The 20,311-nt window shown below is 33.4% G+C and overlaps 3 protein-coding genes across 3 annotated transcripts in view; 2 read left to right on the top strand and 1 right to left on the bottom strand.

The window, feature by feature from the left end:
- Positions 1–6,598, top strand: part of LOC149487278 (uncharacterized) — a 102,880-nt gene extending 96,282 nt beyond the window's left edge. The window contains exon 21 of the mRNA XM_089697577.1: positions 6,515–6,598. Coding sequence (XP_089553703.1) covers positions 6,515–6,519 — 5 coding nt within the window. The 3' untranslated portion in view covers positions 6,520–6,598. The remainder of the gene's footprint in view (positions 1–6,514) is intronic.
- Positions 6,599–14,276: 7,678 nt separating this feature from the next.
- LOC149487277 (uncharacterized) lies at positions 14,277–15,831 on the bottom strand. Its single transcript, XM_089697571.1, has 2 exons — positions 15,578–15,831; positions 14,277–15,483 (listed from the first exon to the last, which is right to left on the bottom strand). The coding sequence occupies exon 2, from the start codon at positions 15,408–15,410 to the stop codon at positions 14,277–14,279; it is 1,134 nt and encodes a 377-aa protein (XP_089553697.1). The 5' UTR covers positions 15,411–15,483; positions 15,578–15,831.
- Positions 15,832–16,300: 469 nt separating this feature from the next.
- LOC149487276 (uncharacterized) lies at positions 16,301–19,958 on the top strand. The gene is made up of 4 exons (XM_089697142.1): positions 16,301–16,458; positions 18,272–18,436; positions 18,813–18,957; positions 19,461–19,958. The coding sequence occupies exons 1-4, from the start codon at positions 16,372–16,374 to the stop codon at positions 19,625–19,627; spliced, it is 564 nt and encodes a 187-aa protein (XP_089553268.1). The 5' UTR covers positions 16,301–16,371; the 3' UTR covers positions 19,628–19,958.
- Positions 19,959–20,311: the final 353 nt, after the last annotated feature.

Below are 20,311 nucleotides of genomic sequence, written 5' to 3'. Positions count from 1 at the left end.
TAATTCATTCACGTTACAGTTTATCCTAACTACATAACTAATATTAAAACGTAATATTAGGTTAAATCGTAATATAAAATAATTTCATTTTATATTAAAACTCGGGGGTAAATTGACAATTATTCGTACGTCGAACATTCCAGCGGCTCGCGCAGCGCATCATCATTGTAACTTGTTATTGTAAGTTATAATCTGTATTCATTCACATTACCGTTTCACGCGATTTTCATCCTTAACTTCATACACGTAAAGGTGAAATAATAATTTCATTGTTTCATTTTATTTCATTGTTTGAAAAATTACATCGAAGATTAACTTTGTTATTTTATTGTTTGTGTTTAAACGTTTTTACATTTTGTTTATTCGATATTTAAATTTAAATTTAACAAGATGTCTTTATTTACTAAACATACAACTCGGAAGTTAGGTTCTTTGAAAAAATTAAAATCTAATTCGGTGGATGAATATTATACGACTAAGGACTTATCGACATTGCGTAGAAAACGTACTATAGCGCTTAAAAGATTATCGAAGGCGTTAGAAATAGGTAATGCAGCTTTGAGTGATCGTTCACAATACGACCTATTTTTATCGTATCATCAGGAAATTAACCAAATCGTTTCAAATTTCGAAAATGCTCATTTTAATATACTCGATCTGTCGGACGACGCGGATAATGAAACTGAAATTGAGGAACAATTCGATGAATTATATTTTCAGATACAGTCTATTTATATTAGTTTAACTAAACATGATACAAATAATTCGACTAACTCGAACATCAATTCATCGAATATCCGTTTACCTAAAATTACATTGCCACATTTTTCGGGCAATATCAAGCAGTGGCCTGTGTTTTATGATACGTTTAATTCTTTAATTCATAATTCAACGTCAGTTTCGGACACGGAAAAGTTTCATTATTTAATTTCTTCTCTTAGCGGGGATGCGTTATCGGTGGTTAAGGCGTTCCCTATGACTCACGAATATTATCGCGACGCGTATGAAGCTCTTATTAATCGCTATAAATGTAAACGAACATTAGCTTTTACTTGTTGGCAAGATATTTTAAACACTAACTTCATGCATAACAACGCAACTGAGTTTCAAAAGTCACTCGACTTATTCGATGAAAATTTAAATATTTTAAAATCTATTGACTTACCGATAGATCGTTGGGATTTTGTTTTAGTTTACCATATTTTATCAAAATTAGACAAGAACTTACGCCGCGATTTTGAGGAGAAATATTCTAACGTGGAGTTGCCGTCTTATGATCAATTGAAGGGTTTTTTGCGTTCCAAATGCGAAGCCTTATTACGAGATACACATTTTTCTTGTGTGAACAAATCTTTAAAGCCTTCGACTACTCAAAATCAACCAACGAAACGTTTCAATTCAAATGCACTTGTTGCTATGAACAATAGAGGTAATTCGAACGATAAGTCTAAAGTTTATTCAAGCAACTGCGCGTATTGCCATAAGTCGCATTCTATTTTTTCTTGTCAAGATTTTATTAGTAAATCGATTGACGATCGTATGGCTATTGCCACTCAAAACAATTGGTGCTTTAATTGCCTGAAGCCATCACATCAATTAAAAAATTGCAAATCTATTTTTTCGTGTCGTATGTGTAAGCGTAAACATCACACCTTACTCCATCGCGATCATAACACTAAGATCGAATCAAATCAAATCGGGTCGTCGCTGGTGTCAAGGTCACATACGAATCATACAGTGCTGTTAGCCACAGCTATCGTTCAGGTTAAGGATGCTTCAGGTAATATGCAATCGTTTCGTGCCCTGTTTGATACGGGCAGTCAGAGCAATTTCATAACGGAATCAGCAGTAAAACTTTTAAATTTAACGCCGGCTTCAACAACCGCGGCAATTAGTGGCATAGGGGAAGCGGATGCACCTGTTATTGGTGACGTCACTTGTTCTATCGGCACTAACGGTCGAATTCTATTTAACTTGGATATGCACGTCATATCTAAAATATGTGGCGATCAACCTATCGCTCAACTTAATTCATCAAGTTGGTCCCACATTAAATCGTTGTCGTTAGCGGACCCTGGTTTCGATATACCTGGTCCCATTGACATTTTGCTTGCTGCTGATGTATTCGCTGACTCTGTTCTTAATCAACATATCAAGGGAGGTGTCAACCAACCTACCGCGTTTAATTCAATCTTTGGTTGGCTACTTCTAGGTAAAACTAATATTTCATGTAGTAGTCTGTTGCAGACGTTGCCTGTAATCGATAATGATTTAAATTCATTAGTTTATCGTTTTTGGGAATTAGATTCAGTACCGCAAACTTCAATGCTAACTCCAGATGAGTTATTATGCGAACGTAAATTCGTTGAAGAACACTCACGTGATGAATCTGGGCGTTATATTGTTCGTATTCCATTTAAGAATAATTCAGAACCTACATTTGAGGGCTCTCGCGAAGTTGCTTTGCGTAGGTTCTATGCTATCGAACGTAGGTTGTCACGTGACGCTTTGTTAAAATCGCAATATGTCGACTTTATGTCTGATTACATCGAAAGTGGTCACATGACAGTGGTTCCTGCAGCACAAGTTGGTACAGGAAAATATTACATACCTCATCATTGCGTTCTACGCCCTGACTCTGCGACCACACGCCTCCGCGTTGTATTCGACGCTTCTGCGAAGGATATACATTCTAAGTCACTGAATGACACACAACTTATCGGCCCAAAGCTACAACCGAATATTTTAAATCTACTTTTACGCTTTAGGGAACACAACGTTGTCTTCATGGCTGATGCTCGTCAAATGTTTAGACAGATTGTAGTAGCGCACGAACATCGTGATTACCAACGTATTTTCTGGAGGAGTTCTCCTGATGAGCCCCTTTTAGAATATCGTTTAAATACAGTCACATATGGATTAGCTTCGTCTCCGTTTCTCGCTTGCCGTACTCTTCGACAGCTTGCTGAAGATGAGGGAGATTCTTATCCACTCGCAAAACGAGTACTACTGTCTGATGTTTATTGTGATGACGTCACAACCGGATTTTCATCGTTAGAGGTCGCTCAGGAAGCAAAGTCGCAGATTATTAAACTTTTTAAGTGTGGACAGTTTGAACTTAGGAAGTGGGCTAGTAATAAACCGCAGTTATTGTCTGATCTACCCAGTGATAGTTGTTTGACTGGATCCGTATCGTTAGACAATTCTGATAATCAAATTCTTAAGGTATTAGGTCTTAAATGGAATCCATCCACAGATACGTTCGTTTTCGAAATTGAATCTACTTATCGGCCATGTACTAAGCGTTCAATTCTTAGTGAACTCGCTAGGGTTTTCGATCCGTTAGGTTTTTTATCTCCCATCACAATTCAATCAAAATGTTTAATTCAGAAGTTGTGGATTCTCGGCGTTGGATGGGACCAAACGCCGCCTAACGAGATCATCAATACATGGAACAAACATCGCACTCAACTTAATCTTTTGAGTGAACTTCTAATTCCTCGGCAACTTACCTGCACGGATGCTGTATCGTATGAGCTACATGGGTTTTGTGACAGTTCTACCCTTGCATACGGAGCTGTCATCTATTTACGTGTTACAGATGCTGTTGGTAATATTCATGTTTTCTTCGTTTGCTCTAAGGCTCGAGTTGCACCTCTTAAACATACATCGTTACCACAACTCGAGCTCTGTGCTGCAGTTCTTCTATCAGATCTTTACAAATTTGTAAAAGATACGTATCTTTCTCGTATTCATATTGATTCTGTATATTTGTGGTCTGACTCAACTATCGTTTTGTCTTGGCTGCGTTCTCATTCTTCGCGTTGGACAACATTTGTCGCGAATCGTGTCAGTCACATACAGGATATCACCCCTACAGACTGGTGGCATCATGTATCCTCAGGCGATAACCCTGCTGATTTGTGTTCACGAGGTTTATTTCCAAGTGAGCTTGTGCACAATGCCTTATGGTGGGCGGGACCGTGCTGGTTAACCCAAGGTAGTGATACTTGGCCTACGGATACAGCTGTTGTCACATCAAATAAGGAGAAGGTCGTTATGGAGAAGGAGCAACGGAAGGTAGCTCTTTCCGCTGAAGAGAGAGCTCCAATCGAACCAACAATAATTGACTCTTTACTTAATCGTTATTCATCATTTCAAACAATCGTTAACATTTTGGCATTTGTATATCGTTTTATCAATAACTCTAAAAACCCAGCTCAAGCTAATCGTAATAATTTCATTAATAACGTTGAAAGACATAACGCATTATTAAAAATCGTTAAACATGTACAGAGTCAGGTCTTTTCGAACGAAATTGCTAATCTTAAATCGAACAAACCTTTATCGAAACCTTTTCGAAAACTCAATCCATTTATCGATCGATTAGGTATTCTCAGGGTGGGCGGTAGAATTTCACGCGCAGGTTTAGAATACGAACAAAGGCATCCAGCCTTTCTACCGTCTGATCATCCATTAACGTTTTTAATTATCGACAACATTCATCGTAACTACTTGCATCCGGGCATCAATACTACGCATTTCTTACTTCTTCAACAATTTTGGATCATATCGGCAAAACGTACTGTACGCAATCGTTTAAGCAAATGTATACAATGCTATCGAACTAATCCAAAGCCATTACAACCGTTTATGAGTGATTTACCGTCATACCGTGTTAATCAAGTCAAACCATTTTCTATAGTAGGCGTAGATTTCGGCGGACCGTTTCGTATTAAATTAGGCCCACATCGAGGTGCTAAGATTGAAAAGGCTTACCTTTGTCTTTTTATTTGTCTTACAACAAAAGCAGTACACCTCGAGGTGGTGTCTACACTGTCCACTGACGCATTTATAGCTGCGTTACGACGCTTTGTGGCACGCCGTGGTCGATGTAACGTGATACACGCGGATTGTGGAACAAACTTTATCGGTGCAAGAAATCAATTATCGTCTCTTATGCATCAAGCTTCTAATTTAGAAAAGATCGAATTTAAGTTTAATCCTCCATCAGCTCCTCATTTCGGTGGTGTATGGGAAATTCAAATCAAGGCGGCTAAATCTCATTTACTTCGTGTAGTTGGTGATCAAGTTCTTACGTTTGAAGAACTTACAACGCTTTTCGTGCAAATCGAAGCAGTATTAAATTCGCGACCGCTTTGTCCAATCAGTTCGGATCCAAATGATCTATCGGTCTTAACTCCAGGCCATTTCCTTACCTTAGAGCCTTTGACAGCTGTCCCTGATGAAGATCTATCAAATGTTAATATAAGTCGGCTTCATCGGTGGCAGTTGTTACAATCATTTCACCAGAGTTTTTGGTCCAAATGGAAACACGAGTATCTTAACTCACTAACACAACGCGCCAAATGGACTAAGGATTCTAAACCGCTTCAGATAGGCTCAATGGTGATAATTAAGGATGAAAATCGTGCGCCACTACAATGGTCTCTTGCCAGAGTAGTGGATCTTTTACCCGGTTCTGATGGTGTAGCTCGGATTGCAGTAGTTAAAACAGCGAAAATCATATAATTCAAAGACCGTTGGTTAAGTTATGCCCTCTACCAATCGAGGACTAGCTTAAATCGTTTATCTTTCCTTTAGTATCGTAAGGTATCTAGACATTAAGTTATCGTTAGCAATAAGATATCGTGTCTGTGTAACATCTATCGTGTTATACAGAATCAATTAGTTAGGTAACTAGTTTTTATCGTAATCAATAAGTATCATCAATAATTATGCGGATCATTCTTATCGTTCTCGTTCCCATTATGTTCTATTTATCGTCTGACCAGAAAATACCATAGGCATTTTGGTGGGCGGGATGTTTCGTTACCGTGTAATTGATCGTGGTGTCTATTATCGATGTTTGGCACAGAGTATGCAAACAAAGGTTGTCAAATTATTTGCAACTGTCATGCACCACGACAGTCGAGACCTTAATCTGTGGTCGTCACTTGTACTTCCGCATTCGATCGAGCCGCTCCTCTGCTGTGTGCGCGCGCGGCGGCCATTGAAACACGTGTATCGCATCGGATGATTGGGCGCAAATTCATCGAGTGCTGCAGCATCTCCAAGGTACGTGGTGCATTGTTTTTGCTGCTCACTATATTCCGAACATCGATTTTGTGTTAACGTAATTTTCCCTAATGTAGTAGAAGCCACCCGCTATTTCGGCTTGGTGCGATTCTACAGATATATTTATGAAATATTATACCTTCCACAAAATAAATTAATACATTAATATACCTAGTTAATATAAAGTGAAGTCCCATGTCCCCTAGTGGGGTAAGGGGCAGATGCATTATACATCTGTTTTACTGATCGATTTTCTTTAGGGACAAGTAGATGATCAGCCTTCTGTGTCCTACCAGACCAAGACATTTTTTTTCTTCGTCTCCACCGGGAATTGAACCCAGGGCCCCTCGGTGTTACGCTCACGCGTCATCCAATGTACCGAGGAGGCGGTCACCTAGTTAATGTACAAAAGTGATGTGTATTTTATTTATTTCAGGTTAAATTGGCCAGAATTGAGCAGGTACTGCGGATGCTGTCCGCTCTCGGTCGGGATCTCAATAAGATGTTTTATAAGTTTGGTATGTATGTTCTTGAATTTGATAAATTTACGCTATTAATAGTTTATCGCCATGAACATATACAAGGTTTCCCACTATCGGTTTATTAAGCACGAAGGGACATGTAGTTTTGCATACACTGATCACTTAAAAAGTACTTAAACAAAAAATTACATCAAAAATTTTTTGCTACATTTTTCCTTAAAATCCATGTTTTCGTCTCCAGCTTCGCCCAGCCGGCATATACCGTTTCGCTAATGTGAGCATTTTATATAATATGAAAACATAATCTTAAACGATACCTGACATGCCGCATGCGGGTAGCAAAGTTGGGCGGGTTGCTTGTTAGGGGTGTACACTGTGGGTACACACATAGAGTTTTAAGAATTCATCTATTTGAAAAAAAATGCGTCTGGAATTTTATAAGTATTTTTTACGTACCTACTCAGCGTATGCAAAACTATAGCCTCCTTTGAGCTTAGTGTACCGACGATGGGACAGCCCGTAGATATTCAGAACAGATATGTATTTATACTGAAAATGAAACTTAACCTTTTTAATGCCATACATTGCAAATTTGCAAATATAATAATTAGATAATAATAAGAGTATAACTATCAAAAAGTTTATTATCTTGAACTCTTGCTTTCTAAACATTTTTAGGATAAAGGCGGTATCATGATCAATTCGATATTTTCATGAATGTTTTCATCATTTCATATCATCATCATCATGACGAAATTTGATATTTTTGAATTCTAAGACATTCATTGGAAGCCTGAATAATTTATGACTAATTATATAATTTTCAGGTTAGGATCGTGGCAGTAGTCATATACAGCGTGTTCATTCTTATCCGGATATTTAATACGAAATGGGTGTTAAATTCTGTAAGCATTATATTTGTTAATGAGGAAGAAAATATCACGCTAACAGATGATGATTTACGTTATATCCAAGATACATTGATATCTCTCGTCGTTTACGAGATAATGTGGATCGCTCTGAAGTTTCTGCACGTTTGGGCAGTCCTGGCTACTGTGTTTTCAGTATGTTGTGTAAGTCTTTTTTTATATTTTATGTATGTATGTAGATCTCTTAAATACGAACAAAACAAAATATATTTTCACTTATAATACCACAAGAGCTACAAAATTATCGGGTATTTTCCGATAGGTTCGTTGCAAACAAATGAAGGAGTCAAGTTTTTAGTGAAGTAAAAAATCACGAGCGCGAAGCGCGAGTGATTTTTCCTGAAAAACTTGACGACTTTATTTGTTCGCAGGGAACCTTGAGGGAAATGCCAGATAATTTTGAAGCTCGTGTGGTATTCGGGAGATTATTTTTCCGTCCCAAATGTCGGCCAATAATTTCACAATTGAATTGAACCTGTCAGTTTGACGTCAACGACCAGAGAAAATTTTCAAAAAATTATCAGTATAATACCATGTAGGTTGTACCACGTGACGTCGAATGGTGCAATTCTATTGGTCGATATTTGGGTCGGAAAAATAATCTTAAAAAATCTTTTTAGAATTTGGACAATTACAAGACAATAATTGTATCACTTTTACTTTTGGTATTTAATATTATACCAACTAAAAGAAACAGTATCTTAATACATAGGTACTTATTCCGTTTCTTTTTAAATTAAATTTAACATTTATATTTCAGAAAAAGCCTCGATTGTTGCAAGTAGCGTTCTATATAATCCTCCCCAATTGGATGGTGGATATTCTTATTATGATCTCTTCCAAGTTCTTTCTCGATCCGTACTTTCAAATATTCTTCTTGGTAGATGCATGTAAGTATTGCATATTTTCATAACACAATTATTTATGTATCTTCGCTTTTAATTTAAACAAATTAGTAATAGGTACATTGAAAATAAGTCCATCATTTCCAACTTTTTCTTATCTCTCTGTTGTATTTCACTTATATTTAAACTACTTTGAACATTCGTAACATTTATTCTTATTCTAAACTAGGTTTCCGCCCGCGGCTTCGCCGGCGCAGTCAAAGAAAAATCCGCATAGTTCCCGTTCCCTGGGATTTCCCCGATTGCGTCATTTTCCCAGGATAAAAAGTAGCCTATGTCCTTTCTCGGGTATCAAAATATCTCCATACCAAATTTCATGAAAATTGGTTTAGTAGTTTAGGCGTGATTGAGTAACAGACAGACAGACAGAGTTACTTCCGCATTTATAATATGTATGGATATATTTTTTTATGAATAGTTTGATAGCAAAATTAAAAAACGAGCCATAATTTAATTACCTTAAAGAGTACAGTAAAGTTAGTAGATAGATATTCCTCCGATCTCTATTTATATGTTTATTCTAATAAAAAATAATTTAAAATTGAATTTATTATATAATATATTATTTAATATAATATCAAATTTATTCTAATAAAATTCTAAAACTATAATAATAAATTATAACTATTCTTGCTTTCAGGCTACGACGGCTACAACCTCATGGCAATTAACAGTCTCTACAAGCAAATGTCGCGAAAATCAAGGATCGTACCAGGCGATGTTCTCAACAATCAAAACAACAGTGCAGAAACTCCGACCACAACAGTCACACCGTTTGCAGAAACAACACTATATCAATGTATGACTTGCTACAATTCCATTCCCCTTGAACATAGATCTGATGTAGTAAATATACCACAAGTAAATATACCAATAGAAACACCTGAAGGCACTAATAATGATGCTGCAGACAATCCACAAGAAAACAACGAAGAGAAGATTTTGAATTTCAAAGATGGCCCTATTATTTTTAACCAGGAACAACTTGAAGGTGAACATTCTTAAAGCCATGAAACGCTGGATTCATTTAAAATGAAAAGTTAATCTAATATATTAGATTCAGAAGAAGAAGAGGTAGCGTTAGATATTGCGGCTAGCAAATGATTTTAATACAGCGACCTCAGTATGTGTTCAAATTCAGATAGTCACTAAGAGAATAATTCCAAAACCAGTATTTGCGGAGTATATACTTTGAAAATAACATATCAAACAAATCAAGGTTGAAAAGGAATATTTCATAATTATTATTAAAATAAAGAATCTGCAGAATTGTACCAGTGTTCAGTATAATATAATATACGTGTGTTGAAAGATCTTGTATTTTATAAACTCAGTGGAATAAAATTCGCATTTTTATAATATTATGACAAAGTAATTTTGATAATAAACGATGTTTTCAAAGAAACTAACGTCTGGATTTCATTCCTGCATAAGAACATTACCTTTTAGAAGATCTTTACGGTTGAAAAAATAATAATCTATGTAAAAGATTAAAAGTTTATTGTTTACAGAAGCATTATGTACCAGATGATTTTGAATCCTTCACAGTATGGTCACAGTATTGAGAGAAAACAATTTTCAAAATATTTGTCTTTTTATTGGTTTTCATTTATTATACCTGAAAGTATTGTTGAATATAGATAATTAAACTTATTTATAGATATACAATGTCCTTGCAGTATTTTATCTTTATTAGCGAGAGATAAAGAAAGAGTTCTCAAAATTGTTGTTTTTAATCAGGGCGTTAATTCTTCCTAAACATATAATTTTATCTAAGGAGTTTACCCCTAGTTCTATAATATTACTACTAATGAAAATTTTAGTACTTTTTAAGTTATTTCAAGCTTTTAAATATTAGTACATAGTATGATAAAATACATTCATAACATTAATTGTTTACATCGCATGGAAATGATAAGAATACTGCAAAATTGCAAGTACGATTTCTATTCAATTAGGAATTTCCTCTATTACAATTACATAACATTTTCCCCGATATCTGCAATTATTAATAACATAAATTAATAACATTGCCATTAGAAATGGCAATAAATATATTTCCCTCCTGTCTTTTCTTTCCTTCAAATGGGTGGCTTCAGTTAGGCATCCCGCAAGGTGCTATATTAAGTCTCAATCTCTTAATGTTCTTTATCAGTGACTTATTTAATTAGATATTTCTATAAAATCTATTTGAAAAGTTGATTGAATATTATGGGATAATCTGCTATCTTTTTTCGAACTGAGCGTCAAATTTATCTGTTGTTTTAAACAGTACTATTGGACATAATTAGAAATTTAAAGATAACAATTTAAATTGCACGAAAATGACGTAGTATTTATATAAGGTATTTTCCCAAGTTTTGGGCGACACAAAACACAATTGAGTTTCTCTGTAAATAAAGTTTTTATTGTAATTAGTTTACATAGTTCACATTTAGTATTCATTAGTTCAATTTCACATTTAGTATTAACACAAGATCGTACCTGTAAATAAAGAAACAACATTTAATGTTTATAATTGTGTCGTTTCTTAATTAAATCACAATAAAGGATCAATAGTAATTTTATCCACAATGACGAGCGCTTTTTGTGAGATCCATAGATTACCTTCAAGTTTTCTTTACCACAGATTAGACTCAAACATAGAATTATAAACTGTTTTGATGTTTCGGTCAGATTGCGCGGGAATTCAAATTAATGAAAAATATATTTTTCATTACATCTCCCTCCCAAAGAGAAAAATAATGAGCTCAACACTCTTCAAGTGCAGTCAGGGGCTGGCGTTAGTTTCGAGATGTGGAAAAAATTTGATTCTGACTTCCTATGATCCGTGTTTATCCTGTAAATTGACTTTGATATTTTTTCTAAAATTTTGTAGGGCCCAAGTTTTAATACATCAAGCTTCTTCCTATTAAGTCTGTTTCCATTCTCCACAAAAACGGTATCACCAATTTTGAAGTCTATATGTCTGCGATTTTTATCATAAATTGTCTTGTTGTAATCATGTGATCTGATTGTATTTTCAAGAGCTTTTTCCCTGGCCTGGAACAAATTGTATTCTGTCTTCTTTTGCTTCAGCTCATTTGGTAAAATTGTCACATCTGTGCCATAGAGTAGGTATTTTGGAGCATACCCTGTAACAGTGTGTTCTGTTTCGTTGTAATTTTTTACACAGTTGTGGGCTATAGTTGACCAAGCTATTTTTGTTTCACGTTCATTTATCCGGCACCTGATTCTATTGACTAGCGTTTGGTTTAGTCTTTCATTTATGCCATTTGAGAAAGGAGAGTTCACTGCAGTAAAAATTAATGAAATATTCTTTTCATCCAAAAAATTTTTGAACTCCTTTGAATTGATACCTGGGTACTGGTCTGAGAGTATCAATTCAATCTCATCTGTTTCTGCACAGTTGCTTATCAGTTTGATGAAATCATTTGCATTTTGAGTGCTTGATGTTAAAATATATGCATACCTAGTAAAGTGGTCTGATAGCAGGTGTAAGTATCTCTTTGTTGATCTAGAACCTCCAAAACCCCCAATGGTATCAATAGAGCATATCTGAAAAGGTTTTGTAGCAGGACCCAAGTGGGACATCAATCCATATTTATTTTGTCCTCTTGATTTATTTTTTAAACATACTATACAATTTTCACAGATACTTTTTATATTTTTTGACATGTTTTCTGCTGTATACACTGAGCTAATCATTCTTTGCATCTGTTTAATTCCTATGTGACCAAGATCTGTATGGACATTTTTCATAAATTCTAAGCTGAATTTCTCCGATATAATTATTTTCTCTTTTTTTTTTACTTTCTTGTAGTAAACATTGTTCCTTATTTGTAACTTATCTTTTCTGCACTGTATATATTTATTTTTTATTTGATCTTTTAAGATGTCTTCTAGTGTTATTGTGTTAACTATTTTTAACTGTTCATCTTGGTTTTCATTTGCTTCCAACACAGGATTCCTACTGAGGCAGTCCGCTTCCAAATTATCTTTTCCTGGAGCATATTTTATATTAAAATCATACTGTGATAGGTAGTATGTCAAGTCGCCTAATTCTTCATCTGTTCTCGCTTTCAAATTCATATGTTCTAGTGGTTTATGGTCTGAATAAACTGTAAATGATTTTCCTATCAGCCAGTACTGCCAGTATCGCACTGCTTCTTTGATAGCCAAGCACTCTAAATATATCGCTTTTTTTTTCTTTTGGGCTCCATTAAGTTTCTTAGAAAAATAAGCTACTGGTTTTTCTTTTCCATCTAACTGCGTCTGTTTCAAAATAGCTCCAACACCCTGAATAGAAGCATCTGTGTAAATATTAATCGGTAAATCTTTATCAAAAATTTCTAGCACTGGTTGAGAGCATAGGAGACTTTTTATTTTCTCAAATGCTTTCTGACATTCATCAGACCAAATAAATGGTTGATTTTTCCTAAGTAAATTATGCAACGGATCTAATATTATCGCACTTCCTGGTATATATTCATTATAAAAATTGATTTTTCCTAGAAACTGTCTTACATTTTTCTGAGTTTTAGGAGTAGGGAAATTCCTTATCGAAATCAGATTATCTTTCACTGGTTTAATAGAATTATTTTGAATTATATGACCTAGGTATTTTACAGAGTTTGATGCAAATGTACACTTTTTAAATTTTAATCTGAATCCTTCTGTTTTTATGGCTTCAAACAGCTGTGTTAGGTGATGGATATGTTCGTCAAAAGATTTTGAAAATATCAAAATGTCATCTATGTAATTTACAGCAAAATCTGTGAGTCTGTATTTTCTTAGTATGTTACTTAATATCCTTTGGAAAATTGCTGGTGCAGTTTTTAGACCAAACGGGAGACAAGTCCACTGGAAGTGTCCTTCTTGTGTTACAAATCCTGTCTTCTTCCTGTCTTCTATTCTCAAAGGGATAGACCAGAATGCAGAGTTTATGTCAAGTGTTGAATAAAAATTGCAATTTCTTGTCTTAGTTATTAAATCTTCTATTAGCGGAAATGGTTGGGCTTCTGGTATTACAATCTTGTTTAAATCTCTGAAGTCTATACATAGCCTTGATTTTTTATTTTCTTCTTTTTTAAATGCCAATGTGACAGGTGCAGCAAATGGGCTGTAGGATTCTTCTATAAGTGTATTATCCAATAATTTACCTATTTGCTCTTCTATTTCTCTTTTGTCTTCGACAGTGCATCTGTAGGGCCTTTTATTGCAATATGTGTCTACTAACAAATCTATTCTGGCTTCATAGCCGTTAACAGTTCCAACATCATATTTATTCTTTGCAAAAACTGTGTTATATTTATTAATCAATTTATTTATTTCCGCTTTCTGATATTCATTTAAATTGTTAGTATTTATTTCAAAATCCTCTTCTTTTACATTTTCATTAAAATTAATCCTATATTCTTTCTTTATATTTTTGTTTTCTATTATTTCATTAGAAGCTTCTTCCACTTTCTTTTGTTTTTTTCTCTTAGTATTTATTTGTATATTTGTATCAATATCTTCTACTTGTTCTTCATTCAAGTTTAGTTTTTGGGTAATTTTTAAGTCCTCATTTTGTATTAACTTGAACTTCTTTATCATGTCTAATCCAATCAAAAAATCATATTTGAAGTTTTGTTCATCTATAATGTATACTTTGACATTTTCTTCTATTTTAAATATTTTAATTTTTAAGTTTGTCAAACCACTTGCCTTTTTGACACCATTAATTGTTACTAAATTTGCTTTGTTCAAACTGTTTCCTTTGCCTTTTAGTTTTAATAATTTTGAATTAATTAGAGAAACATTTGAACCCGAATCATATATTCCATCAATTGCTAATGTATCATTTATTAACAGTTTGACATTTATTAACGGTGTCACTATTAGTTTTTTTGTTCCGTTTCATGTAATTCTGCTTCTATCACTGAGTTATTTATATGTTTTATGTTTTTCTCTTTTGTTTTATCATCTTCTCTTGTTTTAAACCAACAGGCAGATTCGGGGTGATAGCGAATTCCCTTTTTTAACATTTCACAAATTTTACATGGGGTTTTATCTTCGTTTTTATAGTTGCCTTTTAAGTTTCCATATTTTCTATAGTTAGAATAATTCTTTTTGTTTTCCAAATGTTCAAACTTTCTCAGTTCATTGAAAAGATCTATTGTATCTTTCAATGTTTCCCTATCAATCCTGTTAAGTACCTGTTCTGGCAAACCAGCCGCAATAAGGTCTATTAGGGTACCTGAATCCATTGTTTTCCTTATCTCGAGTAAAAGTTTTTCCTTTTTCACTGCATAGTCTAGTAAAGATCCTGATTGATACTTGAACGATAAAGCATACTTGCTAGATGTCCAACCTTTATTGGCATAGGTTTGCAAGAAACTTGATTTCCATTTTGACCATTCGGAGTGTATACTTAACTTTATCATCATGGAAGAATACCAATCAATGCATGATTTTTCTAAAAATAGTCGGAAGATTTCAATTTTTTCTTCATCTTTTATTATATCAAACCTTGTACATTCTTTTTCAAATACATTCATCCACTCATATGCACTTGAGTTTCTTCCGTCAAACTTTTCAATAACAAATCTCTCGGCTAACTTTTTTACGCTTTGTTTTTCTTTGTTTTGTTGATCTTCAACTAATTTTTCTAAAATTTTTATTACAGGATCTTCAGAATACTTTTTACTCTCAAAAGATAATTGTTCTTGGGTACTTTCCTCTAGAAATTGGTCCTGGAAAATCATGTTGCCGTCCTCATCAACATATGTTTTCAAAATATCCTCTGTAGTTTTTATCCAAACATTTCTGGTTTGATATCGTTTTTTTAATGTATTTTTCACAGTGGTGAAGCTTTTCGAGGCTAAGATATGTTTATGAAACGATATTGTTTGATATTCTTCAGGGATTAAGTAGACTCTGTCATCTTGCGTGGCAATTGAGGTTATGGCAATAAAGTTTGACTTTCCATCTGTTGTTGGTTTTACTTGGAACATAAATTTTAATTTTTCCATCTTCTTACAATAAATGTTGTTTTATAAGGTATTTTCCCAAGTTTTGGGCGACACAAAACACAATTGAGTTTCTCTGTAAATAAAGTTTTTATTGTAATTAGTTTACATAGTTCACATTTAGTATTCATTAGTTCAATTTCACATTTAGTATTAACACAAGATCGTACCTGTAAATAAAGAAACAACATTTAATGTTTATAATTGTGTCGTTTCTTAATTAAATCACAATAAAGGATCAATAGTAATTTTATCCACAATGACGAGCGCTTTTTGTGAGATCCATAGATTACCTTCAAGTTTTCTTTACCACAGATTAGACTCAAACATAGAATTATAAACTGTTTTGATGTTTCGGTCAGATTGCGCGGGAATTCAAATTAATGAAAAATATATTTTTCATTACATTTATAGCAGATATTATTTCAGTTGATAATTTTTCTGCGAAATATTCGCGAATTTATTTCGTCATAAGTACCTACATACGTCACCGTACCTACAACTAAATGAACGTTGTTTTGAATCATATCTTCTCTTTATATATAAAAATGAATTGCAAAATGTGTTGGTAAGCGCATAACTCGAGAACGGCTGAACCGATTTCGCTAATTCTTTTTTTATTATATTCCTTGAAGTACGAGGATGGTTTTTATGTAGAGAAAACGTAAATATGTACCACGGGCGAAGCCGGGGCGGACCGCTAGTCATATATAAAAACAATACTCTAATTAAATTAAATAGTTTCAAACGTAATCTAATAAACAGACGAAAATAAAAACAGAAAATCTAACAGCAAAAAGGATGAACGCAAAACAAATTCCCTTTGACGTCAAGGGTTTATATCAATTTTATAGCAATACGAATAGAATTACACAGCGTGGGTGAAAATTAAAATAAATACTGAAGTGATAACATAGTATCATCATTTGTCAGGACGTGTCGTGTTGATTGAAACATAATAAAAATGGTTATTGAAATTCCTGAGCTTGGAAGATGTTGTTTTTGCATGCCTTTACGGAGAGGTATTGCTACATATGGATATGTGAATATCGTAAGTACCAAGGACTATTTTTTATTTATTTATTTATTTACTCTTTATTGTATAACATATTACAATGAAAGTACATAAAACAAAACAATTTAAAATGTACAAACGGCGGCCTTATGGCTCAAAGCCATCTCTGCCAGGCAACCTTCAGGCAAAGGACAAAAAAGGACATTTTTTGTTAAGAGTTATATTTCCTTTCACCAAAGCATTAATACTTTATGAATAAAACTAGCTTTCCGCCTGCGGCTTCGCCCGCTTTGTCTAAAACCTAATAAATTATACACTAAAACCTTTCTCTTGAATCACTCTATCTATTACAAAAAACCGCATCAAAATCCGTTAGGTAGTTTTTAAGTTTTAAGCATACATAGGGACATAGGGACAGAAAAAGCGACATGTGTAGTGATAGTGAAGTGACGGTTTAAATTTTTTTGGCTTTTCGGTAAGTTACCAACATATTGCGCTTACAAATCTGTAAGTTAGTAATTTCCTATTTTAACTAAGTATACTGTATTCATGATAGGAGTTTGATGATTCATTCTGTCTATTATTATGTTGATGCTGACAAACAAATTGGGGCTCACAGATAATAATTGTTATTTTTAACGTACAAATTATTTTGAGTTGTTTGAATGTTTTCTATACTTACTTTTAAAGCGTAAATAAATGGTTGAAATGTTGTTAAGATTTTCCTATATTTTGCGATCTGCGAGTAAAGATGAGGAAGGTTAATGTAACTATACAATAAATACATTGTACTAATTATTGTAAATAATAATATGAGACGATAAAAACACAGACATGTAAACATAGTCAACAAATTGCTTTAATTACTTCAACTCTTTTTAATTGAAATTATTACATTAGCGAACAAAATAATTGAATTACATCCGTCAGTATATTGTTATTCTTACGGTGCATTTTAACCAAACGAACATAGAGCAAGAGCATTCTTTCGTGATCTTATAATGTAAACGAAAACTCGTATTCAGTGCGGAAAGAGAGGGGATTGCAACTCTCGATTTTTTCCCCTTGTCCTCATGATTTTTGTACGGCGTTGCGGAATAATGGATTTAATTAGATAAATTTCCTAATCTAAGGAAACTTATTTCTAATGTCTTTAGGGATTTTGTTTCCATAAAATCTATGGCACGAATGGGGCATGGGTAATATGTGTCCATCATATCTTTCGAAGTTAATAACCTCCCAACTCAACTTTAAACATCTGACAAACGGGTTTTAAAGATTTGTTTATGTTCTCAATAATTTAAATTATAAAACGATACAAAAAAGAGAGTGTTCAAGTATGTTTCTCAGAAATGAATGGGAATTCACTTTTTGCAACACATTCAAAAGATGAATCTCAATATGAGGAAATTCGAATTTGATTGTCTGTTTGCAATCTTAATCTTAATCTTAATACTATTATAAAGGCGAAAGTTTGTAAGGATGTATGGATGTATGGATGTTTGTTACTCTTTCACGTAAAAACTACTGAACCGATTACAATGAAATTTAGCACACATATAGAGGGTAACTTGGATTAACACATAGGATAGGTTTTATCCCGGAAATCCCACGGGAACGGGAACTATGCGGGTTTTCCTTTGAAAATGCGGGCGGAGCCGCGGGCGGAAATCTAGTATTAAAGTAATAATTTAGGTACTTACCAACCTTAAAAATTTTACTTACGACAGGAATCTAAATGATTCCTTAATAATCCTGGAGAAAGCGGCTGAGTTCAATAGGTAATATTTCTAATAGGTGTTGGACAAGGCTAGTTTTCATAAAAATAACATGTAAATATTTTTTCCAGGTCTGGTCAGCTATAATGATATTATTGCTCGCACATTACAATCCGTTTTTGGAGTTTGCGTTTTTATATTCAAATTTGCTTTTGAATATAGGATGGGAGGCGTCGATAGCTCTCTACAGTATTGACATTGTTGTAAGCCTTGTGCTAGTAGTTGGTGCGCATTTGGTAAGTGTTTAGAAGATTAAAATAATCTTCTTTTTGTATTTTTAAATTTGATTTAATTTGATATTCAAGATGTTTTTATTCAATCACTTAGGTAATGATAATTAGACGGGAAATGAAAAACTCGAAAAAGATTAGTCTGTTTTCAAGTTGATCTACAAAACTTGTTATAACTGGCCTATTTTTTTATTAGATACATATCCTTAATTTTTAAGTTTCTTGAACTTGACTTTTTTGGTCCAGAATACTTATCTACCTATACAAGTATACACATATATGTACTATGTAGGAACGTACGCCACATAGAACTCGTGACCATAAATAATTTAAGAAAAACTATTCGATAATGATAACAATTAAATTTTATCCGTTATTTCAGAAACACGTAAAACTGCTGAAGGCGTACATGTACTACGTATTGTTTTCTTTACTTGTGTTGTTTATCTTAAATCTTGCCGAATTTTACAAGACGAATTATATTCTAATGGAGATTTCAAGTTTAATCGGCTTAATTATCAGTGCATGTAAGTTGTGTTATTTTCTATACCTTCTTATTAAATATTTTATATTAAACTAGCGGTCCGCCCCGGCTTCGCCCGTGGCACACGTTTTCTCTACATAAGAACCATTCTCGTACTTCAAGGAATATAATAAAAAAAGAATTATCGAAATCGGTCCACCCGTTCACGCGTGATGCCGTGACAACGGAAAACGGGTTTCATTTTTATATAAATAGATGGTTCAGAATATGAGACTAATTAATCAAAATATTTTGCTTGTTTACTTTTATATATAGGTAACTATAAAAAAACACAAGTCGATCTCACTGTCTGAAGCTTTCTTTCCGAAAAATTTAATGTAGGTATGCAATCATCAGAATATATAAATATCAACTTTATATCAGATTATTAAATAGTTCCCACATAATATACGTATAACTCTATGTTGTCCAAAACTCGAATACGTGTCAATAATTTTCTATTTCTTTAATAATGAAAAACTAATGCATATAAAAATAATTTTCCAGGCATCCACAGCTACACATTGATATTAGTGCAGAGTTTGATAAAGAAAATCGAAACAGCAACACCGGAAGATGGCTACCAGAATCAATTGAATCAATTTGTGAATCTGGAAGACGGTGAAATTAACGTGAAAGAAAATGACAGTGTTGCTATACCTGTAGAAACTTAAAATAAAAACGTAATATTAATTCAACTTTGACTGTTGGAAAAAGATCTCTTAAGATTTCCAAAAAAATATCACATGTTTGCTGCACCGAGAAATGACAAAAACCTATGACATATTTTTAGGATTACCAGTTCAAAACAAATACCAATTTTGTGGGTAAAAAAAAACAGTACTTTTAAAAACTTGATATTATCTACGAATGAAAGGAAAGGTGTGTAAAATGTCAATGTATTTTTTTTAAGTTAAGAATGTATGAAAGCTAATTCGAATAATAATTATAAGAGTATTTCTTCTTAATGTGTATATTAATAAAGTATTATTATATTATAAAGTATTAAATAAATTTATAAAAAAAACTTGTAGTTTTATTGAAATGATGATCCTCTTAGTTACAACTTACAATATATTTTTAAATTAAAATCAGTAAACAAAAATGAAGAGCTTCTAATTGTTTTATCTTCATCACTTATTACGTTTTATTATTCAGAAGCAAACATAATGATTAGCGAAATTTCCGTAAATAAATACAATAACATCATTATCAAATTGAGAAATCCCAGTTTACCTATTATGTACTAATTTAATGGGTCTGTTATTGCTTTGTTTATACATATCACGCTGTAAGTCATAACACTAAACTTTAGAGATACCAAGTTTGATTATTTACGCAGCATCAGCCGATCGTTT

The sequence above is a fragment of the Colias philodice genome, chromosome 7 (assembly GCF_061535455.1).
Source record: "Colias philodice isolate Cphi_HAF_F1 chromosome 7, ilColPhil1 Martin Lab GWU primary, whole genome shotgun sequence".
In the NCBI taxonomy this organism is placed as follows: Eukaryota; Metazoa; Arthropoda; class Insecta; order Lepidoptera; family Pieridae; genus Colias; species Colias philodice.
This window is presented reverse-complemented; position numbering and strand designations above follow the sequence as displayed.

Coding starts and splice junctions, on each gene's coding strand:
- LOC149487277 (XM_089697571.1), bottom strand. CDS start 15,410: ATGGAAAAATTAAAATTTATGTTCCAAGTAAAACCAACAACAGATGGA.
- LOC149487276 (XM_089697142.1), top strand. CDS start 16,372: ATGGTTATTGAAATTCCTGAGCTTGGAAGATGTTGTTTTTGCATGCCT. Junction 16,459..18,271: donor CATATGGATATGTGAATATC/GTAAGTACCAAG, acceptor TATTTTTTCCAG/GTCTGGTCAGCTATAATGAT. Junction 18,437..18,812: donor TAGTAGTTGGTGCGCATTTG/GTAAGTGTTTAG, acceptor CCGTTATTTCAG/AAACACGTAAAACTGCTGAA.